This window comes from Ranitomeya imitator, chromosome 3 (genome assembly GCF_032444005.1).
Source record: "Ranitomeya imitator isolate aRanImi1 chromosome 3, aRanImi1.pri, whole genome shotgun sequence".
In the NCBI taxonomy this organism is placed as follows: domain Eukaryota; kingdom Metazoa; phylum Chordata; class Amphibia; order Anura; family Dendrobatidae; genus Ranitomeya; species Ranitomeya imitator.
This window is the reverse complement of record NC_091284.1, coordinates 804,164,843-804,179,896: the sequence shown is the minus strand read 5'-3', so window position 1 is coordinate 804,179,896 and position 15,054 is coordinate 804,164,843. Positions and strand designations below refer to the sequence as shown.

At 45.2% G+C, this 15,054-nt stretch overlaps 1 protein-coding gene across 6 annotated transcripts in view; it reads left to right on the top strand.

Moving 5' to 3' along the window:
- The window catches only part of FAT3 (FAT atypical cadherin 3), a 745,380-nt gene that overhangs the window by 477,713 nt on the left and 252,613 nt on the right, over positions 1 to 15,054 (top strand). For all 6 annotated transcript variants that reach the window (XM_069759239.1, XM_069759241.1, XM_069759238.1 and 3 more), the window contains one exon: positions 13,287 to 13,348. In XM_069759239.1, the coding sequence (XP_069615340.1) occupies positions 13,287 to 13,348 (62 nt within the window). The remainder of the gene's footprint in view (positions 1 to 13,286; positions 13,349 to 15,054) is intronic.

Sequence of the window (15,054 nt, the reverse complement as noted above, 5' to 3'; positions counted from 1 at the left end):
CTTCTCTCCCGGATTCTCTATGAGAGTGCCGCTGTCAGACTCCTCCGGTGGTGGCTTTTCTCCCGTATTCTCTGAGAGTGCCGCTGTCAGACTCCTCCTGTGGCGGTTTCTCTCCCGTATTCTCTATGAGGGTGCCGCTGTCAGACTCCTCCGGTGGCGGCTTCTCTCCCGGATTCTCTGAGAGTGCCGCTGTCAGACTCCTCCTGTGGCGGCTTCTCTCCCGGATTCTCTATGAGGGTGCCGCTGTCAGACTCCTCCGGTGGCGGCTTCTCTCCCGTATTCTCTATGAGAGTGCTGCTGTCAGACTCCTCCGGTGGTGGCTTCTCTCCCGTATTCTCTATGAGGGTGCCGCTGTCAGACTCCTCTGGTGGTGGCTTCTCTCCCGGATTCTCTATGAGAGTGCTGCTGTCAGACTTCTCCAGTGGTGGCTTCTCTCCCGGATTCTCTATGAGAGTGCCGCTGTCAGACTCCTCCGGTGGCGGCTCCTCTCCTGGATTCTCTATGAGAGTGCCGCTGTCAGACTCCTCCTGTGGCGGCTTCTCTCCCGTATTCTCTGAGAGTGCCGCTGTCAGACTCCTCCTGTCGCGGCTTCTCTCCCGTATTCTCTATGAAGGTGCCGCTGTCAGACTCCTCCGGTGGCGGCTTCTCTCCCGGATTCTCTATGAGGGTGCCGCTGTCAGACTCCTCTGGTGGCGGCTTCTCTCCCGGATTCTCTATGAGAGTGCCGCTGTCAGACTCCTCCGGTGGCGGCTTCTCTCCCGTATTCTCTGAGAGTGCCGCTGTCAGACTCCTCCTGTCGCGGCTTCTCTCCCGTATTCTCTATGAAGGTGCCGCTGTCAGACTCCTCCGGTGGCGGCTTCTCTCCCGGATTCTCTATGAGGGTGCCGCTGTCAGACTCCTCTGGTGGCGGCTTCTCTCCCGGATTCTCTATGAGGGTGCTGCTGTCAGACTCCTCCGGTGGCGGCTTCTCTCCCGGATTCTCTATGAGAGTGCCGCTGTCAGACTCCTCCGGTGGCGGCTTCTCTCCCGTATTCTCTGAGAGTGCCGCTGTCAGACTCCTCCTGTGGCGGCTTCTCTCCCGTATTCTCTATGAGGGTGCCGCTGTCAGACTCCTCCGGTGGCGGCTTCTCTCCCGGATTCTCTATGAGGGTGCCGCTGTCAGACTCCTCCGGTGGCAGCTTCTCTCCCGGATTCTCTATGAGAGTGCTGCTGTCAGACTCCTCCGGTGATGGCTTCTCTCCCGTATTCTCTATGAGAGTGCTGCCATCAGACTCTTCCAGTGGCGGCTTCTCTCCCGTATTCTCTATGAGGGTTCTGCTGTCAGACTCCTCTGGTGGCGGCTTCTCTCCCGTATTCTCTATGAGAGTGCTGCCATCAGACTCTTCCAGTGGCGGCTTCTCTCCCGTATTCTCTATGCGGGTGCTGCTGTCAGACTCCTCCAGTGGCGGCTCCTCTCCTGGATTCTCTATGAGGGTGCCGCTGTCAGACTCCTCCGGTGGCGGCTTCTCTCCCGGATTCTCTGAGAGTGCCGCTGTCAGACTCCTCCTGTGGCGGCTTCTCTCCCGGATTCTCTATGAGGGTGCCGCTGTCAGACTCTTCCAATGGCGGCTTCTCTCCCGTATTCTCTATGCGGGTGCCGCTGTCAGACTCCTCCAGTGGCGGCTTCTCTCCTGGATTCTCTATGAGGGTGCCGCTGTCAGACTCCTCCGGATGCGGCTTATCTCCCGGATTCTCTATGAGAGTGCCGCTGTCAGACCCCTCCAGTGGCGGCTCCTCTCCTGGATTATCTATGAGAGTGCTGCTGTCAGACTCCTCCGGATGCGGCTTATCTCCCGGATTTTCTGTGAGAGTGCCGCTGCCAGACTCATCTAGTGATGGCTTTCAGCCTCCTCCACTTATTGGGAAATATCCGTTTTTTATGACGTTTTTGGCACAAACTACCCCCTGTTTTATCTGCTGCAGATCTATCAGTGCTCTGAAGGCTGAGCTGTGTATGACCCCGCCCACACCACTGATTGGCCGCTTTCTGTGTACACTGTGCATAAGAGAAGGCAGCCAATCAGTGGTGGGGGCGTGGTTGGACGACCTGGCAGCAGGTTTACTAGTCCTCTAGTGATAATCTCCTGCTGATAAAACAGTGAACTTTTTAAAAAGACTACAGCAAGCAGCCCAGTAAGTGATACATCCCTGGAATCAGGGTCTTTGGTTCTACATCGTGCTGCTCTCAGACGATGTAGCAAAAACCTGGTGATAAAATTCCCTTTAATAGAAGCTATGCTGATTTCCAGAAATATGGAATCAATATATATGATATAAGGTATTTATAAAAATAATAGTGTAAACTGGCATAATCCGAGATTTCTGGCAAAGGAGTTCGGCATATAGATAATCACCTTTTTTTCTGGAAATATGAAATCAGTATCTCTGAAGTGGAAGAAAATCATTTAATCATGACCCGTCACTGGCCATAAAACACATTTTTTATAACCTCTCGTAAATGCCCTTGTTCTCCTGAATCCGGCGTTGTAATTCTTTTGTTCCTGCTCTTCTCCGTTCCTGAGACATGGCCTCCTCTTCCCTGTATGCAAATTTAGTCTGCTTGCTTAGTCAAGTGGGTGTGGTCATCAACTCTTCTCTATAGGATTCTGCTTGAGGACAACACCCACTTGACTTAAGACAAGACTTTTATAGAGAGATTATAGGGGCATATCTCGGGAACGGAGAGGCGCAGGAATAAAAGAAAAACATCGCCGGATTCAGGAGAACAGCGGCATTTATACCAGGTTTTTTTAAAAAATATTTATGGCAAGTCCATTATCCAATGATATAGCAATAATACTTCTGTTTTTTTGGAAAAGTAGCAAGTCAACGGAAGTATTGATTGACTCCCAGCTTTCTCAGAAATAGGGGATCAATACATAGAATACAGAATCTAAAAAAAGTTGGGGCACCGTACAGGAAACAAGAAAGCAATGATTTGGAAATCTTTTCTAGACACGTATTAGTCACAGTAGAACATAGAGCACAGATCGGAAGGTGAACGTTAGACATTTCTTGAACTTGGCAAAGAAAGTCCCAACAATGCAGAAAACCTGCGCCCCCACCCGACCCCAGGTTGTGTCTGGTATTGCAGTTCAGCCCCATTCTTTTCGAAGAAGCTGCAAAACCAGAAGATGGGGCTGTTTGGACAAGTTTTTCTGTTTCATGTTACAGCTCATATCTCCACAATGTAGAGGGAAATAGGAGTCTGTGAGATTCATATTGGTACGGTTATAGCGATGGTTAGTTGTGGTGCCATATTTACATAAAATACAGTGTTTACCTCATCTATTCTCCTATCTGGCCCCAAAATTGTTTTTGCCGAACGTTCCCATGTCCTGACAGCTTGCTAATAAAGCTGCAATAGATGAGAGGAGCGTCTGCCAGGAGTCATTACGGTTCACAAGTGTGAGTGTGATGACAGGGCTGAAAAAGCCGTCCTGTCCTCCTGACAGAACAATGTCTCCGCCATCGGCCTCCTACGCTGACGAGCTCTGAAGAGCCAGGGAAGGCTGCCGTGACGGGGAATCAAGTGGAGTCATGAAATCAGAAGGACGGACGAAGGTTCCGTTAAAACATTGGTGCTTCACGCTCCGAGGATGACCGTGATTTCCCGACCGGTGGCGGATCTACTGATCCAAACTCAACAGCCTCTTATAACTCGATTTTATTGAGACAGTCCCAAAAACTGATGAAAGGAGACGGCCTGGAAAAATGACACGCCAAAAGGAGTATTTCATTGTTCAAGGCTTTGGATGTAGAATGTTGGTAGGTTTGAGACCCTCATTGATCAGAGAAGATATCTTAGAATCATAGAATGTTAGCGTTAGCAGGGACCTCCAGGGTCATCGTGTCCAACGAAATCTCAGTGCAGGAGTCACTAACTAATCTCAGGCAGATGTCTGTCCAGCCTCTGTTTGAAGACTTCCATTGAAGGAGAACTCGCCACCTCTCGTGGCCGCCTGTTCCACTCATTGATCGCCCTCACTGTAAAAAATGTTTTTCCTAATGTCTAATCTGTATCTTCTCCCTCTCAATTTCATTCCATTTCTTCTCGTGGAAAGGTGGAAACTGTGTGAAGTCACATGTCCAAGCTGACGAGTGATTTTCACGGGTAGCACTCACACCTGGGATAGTCTATGGGGACATTTCCATGTCCTTGATTTTTTTTCGCCAAGACATGTCCGATCTTTATCCAAGGGTCATATCAAAATCGACAATGCAGGTCAATGGGTCCGTGAAAAAAATCGGACAGTACTCGGATGACGATTTTCACGGACTCTCAAGAAGGGGAAGATGGAGAAACTGTTTTGTTTTTAAAAATTTCTCTTCGTACAAGAAAGTTGGATGACACTCGGACCAAACTCTGATCAGAATCATCGGTCCGTTTTTCTCGTACTTGGAAAGATCGGACGTCTGAATGAGGCCTAAGGGTGGAATAAACATTCAATGCCATAGATTAACAAAACATCGGAAAGTGAGGTGGTAAAAGTGCAGACAAGTAGGGAAGATTGCAATCTATGTATCGTACGCGAGAGGGAAAGTTGGGGGAAAATTTTATGTTGCAAGTGGAGATCACCTTTAGGCCGGCAAATTTCATAGTCAATATATGAACCGCAGTGCCCAGACTGACCCTTGGTCTCCCGTCCCAAACTAACAGCCTCATAGACACATATGAGGTTGTATGTTGGGGTCAGATTGAGGTCCCATTAAAGCACCAAGAAATGAGAACCCGTCCTAAACAAGGGATTTCAACAAAATCTGCAGCATTTTACAGTACCAGCAAAGTGAATGACTTTCAAAGGGAATCTGTCAGCAGGTTTTGCTATGTAATCTAAGAGAAGCATGATGTAGAGGATGAGACCCTGATTCCAGCGATGCGTCACTTATTGAGCTATGTTTTGCTATTTCAATTAAAATCAGTGTTTTATCATCAGATTATTAGTACAGGACTAGGTGTCTGATGCCTCCTGGTCCAACCTCTCCCTCATCACTGATTAGCAGCTTTCTGTCAATATACAGTATACACAGGAAGCAGCCAATCAGTGGTGTGGGCGGGGTTATACAAGGCTCAGCATTCCGAGCTCTGCTGCAGAAAAAACTGTGATTGTTTCCAAATGACAGCATGCAGACCAGTAAGTGATACATTGCTGGAATCAGGGTCTCAGCCTCTACATCATACTGTCAGATTACCCAGCAAAAACAAAAAAAGATTACTCTTTAAGTTGATCTCATCGACATGTTGTATTTTTTGTTTGTTTTTGGTGAGAAACCACAGCATGTTTATTTCTTTTGCAGAAACGCAACTTTTTGCAGAGTAGACACCGTGCAGATTTCAGACATGGATTTATAAACCGAAATCTGCATCATTTCCGCAACAAAACTCTGGACGTATTTACCTATTTATTGATGCACATGTTTGTTTGTTTTTTGCATTATTTATTGCGAAAACTGACCCAACGACAAAAAAAAAATAAAAATTGGCAGAACATTTGTCAGACCAGTGGATTTCAGGAACACCATTAAAATGAATGGGTAAAAGCTGCTTCAAAAGGCTGGGCGTCACATGCTACTTATTGGGTGGGAATCTTTCCCCTGTGTATCTCCAGCAGAATCATATAGACCACATGCGGATTTTGCTGCTGATTTGCAAAGGGTGAACTCCCCACTGATTCTGCTCTAAGAACCAACATGCTTCGGATTAAAAAAAAAGAAAAATCTAATTTCCCCAAGGATTTTGCATCCCTCCCCCCAAAAAAAAGTAGCATGTGGACGACGATCAGTTAAAACTCACCATTTTGCCAGTACTGCAATATACTGTGGATTTTACCTATAAAATCTGCACCAAATATATAACATGTGAACCTGGCCTAATAATTCCCTCCCGCTTGTTTTAGTCCTGTGCTGTACCCCTACCCAGAATATTTGCCATCTATTATGGAGGGTCAGGATTTACTTAATTTGGACGGAGCGGAGCTGTGAAGCCCCCGGCACTTGCTTCCGGGCAGAGGATTATATTCAGTGAGGCATCTGAATTGTCCTGCCTTCTCCCTTTTGCAAAAAAAAATGTTTCATCTCGGATGATGATGTAATGGGCAACAGGTGGCTCGGCCCCCGTTTCTGTCTCGGCCTTTGTTTGGGGGGTTTTGTGTCCTGAATGAAAGGAGCGCCGCTGGTCTAACGGCTCCAAAGAGCGGCTCCTCGAGGTCCTTTCAGCTGACCTCTTAAGCTTTTCAAAGTCTCCTTTTGCAGCGTTAAATAAAGTGCGTCCCCCCTTTGCAATGATCAATACTTAGCTAGGAAAAATGAAATGTAAAAATTGCGTCCTTGCACGGTGTTCCGTATCAATTTTTGGCACACGCAGCTGCTCCATCTGGAATTTGCTGTACCGCAGATCGCCGCTCGCAAATGAAGTTTGTTTCATTTAGAAGCGGAAAATATGTGTTTTAATTAAAAAGCAGACTCTGGGCGCAGCGCAGAAATAAAGTGGCTTTTCGCTGTGACACACGGCATTAGTATCTGCCATCAAAATCTGGCCAGGTTTGGTAATGGGGTTTATCACCACTGTCATTGCAATGATTTACACACATATAGCAGCCACCGTATGACACTACAATAATGGATTAGTTTCATGCCACCAGGCGGCTTTCATCTGAAAAGTAATGAGTCTGATTATCAGTCAAATTCTGAAAAAATATTGCTTGCCTTACCCATGTTACCATATTTATTTACGGAAAGGGCTATATAGCATCTTTGGTTGTCCAACAGGGTGATCACAATGTCACTTTGCGACTTCACATCCAATTATGGTAAATGGAGTTGTGAACTCAACATGTAAGACACAAAAGCCAACCCTATAAAAGTTTTGGGTACATGTCACATGCAACCTGGCCAATCTACACCACATTGTAAATGTGCTAGATTGTTAATAGGACTCTGTAAGAAGCTCTCCTGTGTGACCTGGAGGTAGTGAGGTATAGGCTTAGGTTATATGTAGAATAGGTTATCTCTAGGTCACATCAGTTGTTCAAAATTTAAAAAGGTAGAATTGAAAAGCAGTGTGAGCAGCCTATTCTTATGTCGTATCCCTGGTATCTCCAGTATTAGATCAGATAGACAGGGTGGACAACAGTGTGAGCAGCCTCTTCTTACCCCAGCACCTCAGGTACCTCCAGTATTAGATCAGATAGGGTGCCCAGCAGTGTGAGCAGCCTCTTTTTACTTCAGTGCCCTTGGTATCTCCAGTATTGGTTCAGATAGGGTGGACAGCAGTGTGAGAAGCCTCCTCTTACCTCAGCACCTCTGGTATCTCCAGTATTAGATCAGATAGACAGGGTGGACAACAGTGTGAGCAGTCTCTTCTTACCCCAGCACCTCTGGTACCTCCAGTATTAGATCAGATAGGGTGGCCAGCAGTGTGAGCAGCCTCTTTTTACCTCAGGGCCCTTGGTTTCTCCAGTATTAGTTCAGATAGACAGGGTGGACAGCAGTGTGAGCAACCTCTTCTTACCTCAGCACCTTGTTACAGCCGATAATGAGGGTGGACAGAAGTGGGATAAGCCTCTTCTTACCTCAGCACTCCTGGTATCTCTAGTGTTACATCAGATAGACAGGGTGGACAGAAGTGTGAGCAGCCTCTTCTTACCTCAGCATCTTGTTACAGCAGATAATGAAGGTGGACAGCAGTGTGAGCAGCCTCTTCTTACCTAAGCACTCCTGATATCTCCAATATTAGATCAAATAGACAGGGTGGACAGCAGTGTGAGCAGCCTCTTCTTACCTCAGCACTCCTGGAATCTCAAATATTAGTTCAGATAGACAGGGTGGACAGCAGTGTGAGCAACCGCTTCTTACCTCAGCATCTTGTTACAGCACATAATGAAGGTGGACAGCAGTGTGAGAAGCCTCTTCTTACCTCAGTACTCCTGGCGTCTCCAGTATTAGATCAGATAGACAAGGTGGACAGCAGTGTAAGCAGCCTCTTCTTACCTCAGCACTCCTGATATCTCCAGTATTAGATCAGATAGACAGGGTGGCCAGCAGTGTGAGCAGCCTCTTCTTACCTCAGCACTCCTGATATCTCCAGTATTAGATTAGATAGACAGGGTGGACAGCAGTGTGAGCAGCCTCTTCTTACCTCAGCACTCCTGATATCTCCAGTATTAAATTAGATAGACAGGGTGGACAGCAGTGTGAGCAGCCTCTTCTTACCTCAGCACTCCTGATATCTCCAGTATTAGATCAGATTGACAGGGTGGACAGCAGTGTGAGCAGCCTCTTCTTACCTCAGCACTCCTGATATCTTCAGTATTAGATTAGATAGACAGGGTGGACAGCATTGTGAGCAGCCTCTTCTTACCTCAGCCCCCCTGGTATCTCCAGTATTAGATCAGATAGACTGGGTGGACAGCAGTGTGAGCAGCCTCTTCTTACCTCAGCACTCCTGATATCTCCAGTATTAGATTAGATAGACAGGGTGGACAGCAGTGTGAGCAGCCTCTTCTTACCTCAGCACTCCTGATATCTCCAGTATTAGATCAGATTGACAGGGTGGACAGCAGTGTGAGCAGCCTCTTCTTACCTCAGCACTCCTGATATCTCCAGTATTAGATTAGATAGACAGGGTGGACAGCATTGTGAGCAGCCTCTTCTTACCTCAGCCCCCCTGGTATCTCCAGTATTAGATCAGATAGACATGGTGGACAGCAGTGTGAGCAGCCTCTTCTTACCTCAGCCCCCCTGGTATCTCCAGTATTAGATCAGATAGACTGGGTGGACAGCAGTGTGAGCAGCCTCTTCTTACCTCAGCCCCCCTGGTATCTCCAGTATTAGGTCAGATAGACATGGTGGACAGCTGTGTTAGCAGCCTCTTCTTACCTCAGCCCCCCTGGTATCTCCAGTATTAGATCAGATAGAAATGGTGGACAGCAGTGTGAGCAGCCTCTTCTTACCTCAGCCCCCCTGGTATCTCCAGTGTTAGATCAGATAGACAAGATGGACAGCAGTGTGAGCAGCCTCTTCTTACCTCAGCACTCCTGATATCTCCAGTATTAGATTAGATAGACAGGGTGAACAGCAGTGTGAGCAGCCTCTTCTTACCTCAGCCCCCCTGGTATCTCCAGTATTAGATCAGATAGACATGGTGGACAGCAGTGTGAGCAGCCTCTTCTTACCTCAGATCCCCTATAAAAAAAAGCCATTCCTATTGACCTGTGTGGGTTTTTCTAAACATCAGATTACTGTTTGTTACTGGAACAGTATGTGTCATCACATATAATACAAAACACTATTAGGGCAAATTTCACATGTTAAATCATAGGAGCAAAAGATGCAGTCATAGGGGCGCCGACACAATAGGACTTAAACTGCTAATATCTCAGCAGAGATTTAAGCTATTTTTATATTTTTATGAAGATCTTCCAGTACTTCTCCAGTATTCCCACGTGTGATTCTCCGTTTTGATCCATTTTGTTCTTTCCTACAACGTTTAGCCACAGATAGAGTCCGAGTATGTGAATTATTAAGATGCAGCCGGTACATTAGCTCCTGACAGTTATGTTTTTCGTTTATTACTAGGATATTGTTTGGACAGTTTGCCCCCCGGTTACTCGAAGCATTTCAGAATAGATCATTGTCTGCAAAGCCGGATACTTTGTACAATTTACCTTATTTTTGCTTTTGCATTAAACCAATAATAGATACTTATGTAAATGTATTTTTTTATTTTACTCGTTTTTATAGCACCATCATATACCGTAGGGCTTTACAGACATTATCATCACTGTCCACACTGGGGCTCACAATCTATGTTCCTTGTCAGTCTGTCTCTGGAGTATGGGAGGAAAACCGGAATATAAATCCAGCTCTATTGAAATGTCAAGTTGGTAAAACTCAAAGGCATGGCCTTAGGTATGGAGATTTTGGTTGAGAAAATGTTTGGTAAAAGTCACCCGCATTTTTTGAAGACTAGACCCATTTACACATTACCTTAAAATGTTGTAACATGAATGCGAATCAACCCTGAAAACTACAACATTGAGACACATGAAAATGATCCTAGATGAATCTATCAATTTGCAGTACATGCATTAGATCTTTATGTGTAATTAATATATAATGTGCCCTTACTGAGAAAGGAAAAGAGGTAATATAGAAAAAAAGCATATAGAAAAAAAGCAAAGAAGCCAAGGAGTAGAAAAGTAAAATATATTTTATTGAATCAATTACGGTTTATTAAAAAAATGTGCAGACTAGGGTGATGACAATAGGTGACAGAAAAAATTGGCATCACAATAGAGTAAGGCAAAAAGTAGTATACACACTATAAAACGCAAAACAAAGCAAAAAATCTATAACAAAGTACAAAATAAGACATCACAAAAAAAGCTACAAACCCATTAGTAATAAATAGTAATTGAATGAAATAATAGAATGATCCAGCGATTGCTTGATCATCTCTGCTGTCTCCAGTGCAACCACGCTATTTAGAGCCATTTCAGAGGCAGAAACCATAAGATGCCAGAAACTTGACCCAGTGATCACTAGATCATCTCCGTTGTCTCCAGTGCAACCACGCCATTTCTGAGGCAGAACCATAAAATGCCATAATCTTGACCCGGCGATCACTTGATCATCTCTGCTGTCTCCAATGCAACCAATCCATTTAGAGCCTTTTCAGAGGCAGAAATCATAACATGCCAGAAACTTGACCCAGCGATCTCTTGATCATCTCTGCCGTCTCTAACCCAACCATAAAATTTAGAGCCATTTCAGAGGCAGAAGTCATAATATGCCAGAAACTTGACCCAGCGATCACTTGATCATCTCTGCTGTCTCCAATGCAACCATGCCATTTAGAGCCGTTTCAGAGGCAGAAATCATAATATGCCAGAAACTTGACCCAGCGATCACTTGATCATCTCTGCGGTCTCCAATGCAACCAATCCATTTAGAGCCTTTTCAGATCCAGAAATGATAATATGCCAGAAACTTGACCCAGCGATCACTTGATCATCTCTGCTGTTTCCAATGCAACCAATCCATTTAGAGCCTTTTCAGAGGCAGAAATCATAACATGCCAGAAACTTGACCCAGCGATCTCTTGATCATCTCTGCTGTCTCTAACCCAACCACACCATTTAGAGCCATTTCAGAGGCAGAAGTCATAATATGCCAGAAACTTGACCCAGCGATCACTTGATCATCTCTGCTGTCTCCAATGCAACCAATCCATTTAGAGCCTTTTCAGAGGCAGAAATCATAATATGCTAGAAACTTGACCCAGCGATCACTTGATCATCTCTGCTGTCTCCAATGCAACCAATCCATTTAGAGCCTTTTCAGAGGCAGAAATCATAATGTGCCAGAAACCTGACCCAGCGATCACTTGATCATCTCTGCTGTCTCCAATGCAACCAATCCATTTAGAGCCTTTTCAGAGCTAGAAATCATAACATGCCAGAAACTTGACCCAGCGATCACTTGATCATCTCTGCTGTCTCCAATACAACCATGCCATTTAGAGCCATTTCAGAGGCAGAAACCATAAGATGCCAGAAACTTGACCCAGTGATCACTAGATCATCTCCGTTGTCTCCAGTGTAACCACGCCATTTCTGGGGCAGAACCATAAAATGCCATAATCTTGACCCGGCGATCACTTGATCATCTCTGCTGTCTCCAATGCAACCAATCCATTTAGAACCTTTTCAGAGGCAGAAATCATAACATGCCAGAAACTTGACCCAGCGATCTCTTGATCATCTCTGCCGTCTCTAACCCAACCATACCATTTAGAGCCATTTCAGAGGCAGAAGTCATAATATGCCAGAAACTTGACCCAGCGATCACTTGATCATCTCTGCTGTCTCCAATGCAACCATGCCATTTAGAGCCGTTTCAGAGGCAGAAATCATAATATGCCAGAAACTTGACCCAGCGATCACTTGATCATCTCTGCGGTCTCCAATGCAACCAATCCATTTAGAGCCTTTTCAGATGCAGAAATCATAATATGCCAGAAACTTGACCCAGCGATCACTTGATCATCTCTGCTGTCTCCAATGCAACCAATCCATTTAGAGCCTTTTCAAAGGCAGAAATCATAACATGCCAGAAACTTGACCCAGCGATCTCTTGATCATCTCTGCCGTCTCTAACCCAACCACACCATTTAGAGCCATTTCAGAGGCAGAAGTCATAATATGCCAGAAACTTGACCCAGCGATCACTTGATCATCTCTGCTGTCTCCAATGCAACCAATCCATTTAGAGCCTTTTCAGAGGCAGAAATCATAATATGCCAGAAACTTGACCCAGCGATCACTTGATCATCTCTGCTGTCTCCAATGCAACCAATCCATTTAGAGCCTTTTCAGAGGCAGAAATCATAATGTGCCAGAAACCTGACCCAGCGATCACTTGATCATCTCTGCTGTCTCCAATGCAACCAATCCATTTAGAGCCTTTTCAGAGGCAGAAATCATAACATGCCAGAAACTTGACCCAGTGATCACTTGATCATCTCTGCTGTCTCCAATGCAACCAATCCATTTAGAGCCTTTTCGAAGGCTGAAACCGTAAAATGCGAGAAACTTGACCAATTCTACACCACCCTCCGTACATCCTAATAATACACCTTAGTGACAGTCGTAAAAGAAAGGGGTTAAACGGTGCCGCGATTGGCCATTATGCTTTGCCTGGATCAAAGAGTCTTCGAGCCGTGATATTTCTACAGCCATAAATGTCTTAGGCTACTTTCACACTAGCGTCGGTACGGGCCCATCGCAGTGCGTCGGGCCGACGTACCGATGCATGCTGTGAAGTAAAAGCACAACGGGGGCAGCGGATGCAGTTTTTCAACGCATCCGCTGCCCCATTGTAAGGTCCTGGGAGGAGGGGCGGAGTTCCGACCGCGCATGCGCGGTCGGAAGTGGCGGACACGACGCGCAAAAAAACGTTACATGTAGCGTTTTTTGTGCCGACGGTCCGCCAAAACACGACGTATCCGTCGCACGACAGATGCGACGTGTTTCAATCCGTCGCAGTGCGTCGCTAATGAAAGTCTATGGAGAAAAAACGCATCCTGCGGCCAACTTTGCAGGATGCGTTTTTTTCTCCAAAGCGACGCATTGCGACGGAGGTCAAACGACGCTAGTGTGAAAGTAGCCTAAATGACAATTTTTTCCAACCCTTATGCTGAAGGTTATAAAAGAAAGTGAAACGTTGTCTTTTCTTCTTTCCTTTAGGTCTCATTACCACGACATCGAGAAAGTTGGATCGCGAACAACAAGCAGAGCATTTTCTTGAGGTAATGGCTAAGAGTTTATTCTAAGTTAATTCATTTGTGCTGTAGTCAATGCCAGGTAATAAAATGTCTTCGCATTGTGAAGCGTTTTAGCATTAATAAATAATGTCCGAGTACTATCAGACGGTTCTTTAATCAGTACGGCTACATAAAAGGGAGTGCCACTGATCCTACTGATAATGAGGGCCGGATGTCATTGATGTTCTAGAACTCTTTCAGATCTACAGGATAGATCTGGGGGGGGGGGGCTAATGTTGATTTTAATGGCACTGGTACTTCTCCATTTGGTCCATGCACGGTCATAGCTCCCAGTAATGTACTTTTGTTAGAGAAAACAGGAGTAGAAACAGAGCAAAAAGAATAGTGCAAAATATATTTTATTGTATCACAAGCAAATAGTGCATAAATACATATATAAATATCACAGGAAGATGGTTAAAATGGGAAGTGAGTCACCACCGGAAAACACCCCGCCATATCTCAATATCCCATGGATAAATAACATGCAGGCAGAGGCTGTGCGTATATACCATGCCGCTCCCGTGGGTAACTAGTGTGCCCCCAACAGGGTGAAATACTAAGCAACAGGGCAGCGCTTACTAGTCAAGTATGGAGTGGCAGGGTGTACAGGATAGGATTCAGGAGATATCTACTCGAAAAGGAAATCGTATTATAGAAGGAACCCAAGGGCACAAAGTCCCATATCAAGGTGGTCTGACCCTCGTTCCCACATGGTGGCGAAAAGTCATTTCTTTCTGTGTAAGGAAACTGGCCCGCACTGTTAGAAACCGAAGGAAAAGTGCCAACTAGATGGCCATGCTGCTTTTCTCTCCTGCTTGGGTACGACCATGTATCCGACTCTTTACTGGCAACTGTTTACCAGGATCATACCAGATTTACATAAATAATCAAGCATGCTCTTGTCTGAAACAGGGAGGGGTTTTCTTAAACCCAACCCAAAAGTGGGTGTTAGCGTCTGGGCTTGGGCGGTTCGGGGGCAGGTCTTAAGCATCCTTATTTTAGGACTGGTGGCGGGATGTTTTTTTCTTTGTTACCTTTTCATTTCCGATGATATATCTTCTGAAAAGTAAGAAAGAAAAGATTAAACCTAAACTATGGTAATACTTGCTTTGTTAATTAGGGCAGCAATTCTGTCATTTGCACTTGTCATTCATCCTGTTCGTTCCGTCATGTAATGATATTGATTTAGTGATAAGTGCAGTCACTTGATCACTGGTTTCTTTCTTTTTCATGACTTTTTATGCAGTTTCGCAATAGGAAATCATTTTTTTTTTCAACGTCACTTATCTTTCGACCTATATCAAATGCAGTTGTTTCTTAGTTGTGAAATCCAGGTTGACATCTGGTGTCAGCCTCCCGTGGTTTATGTCTGGTCCTGGGTTTGATAAGTTCATGTTTTGTCATAAAATGAAATGGTGCTTATAGATTAACTGGCTGCATCTCGCGCTGTAATGTAAAGGGAGCACTGTCATTAATAAAATGATTAGCGCAAGTGAGTGAGTAACGGATTCAAACAGGAAACTGTGCCACCTTTATGTGATATCCTAATAGGACTGAAGATTGTAACGTAGCTTGCCAGAGATATTTGCATAAATAACACAATTCATGTATATTTTATGTGCAACATTTGGCCCTAGTCATGATGTTAAGGCTGCAGGCGTAGCAACATGGTGTGCAGAGGAAGTAAT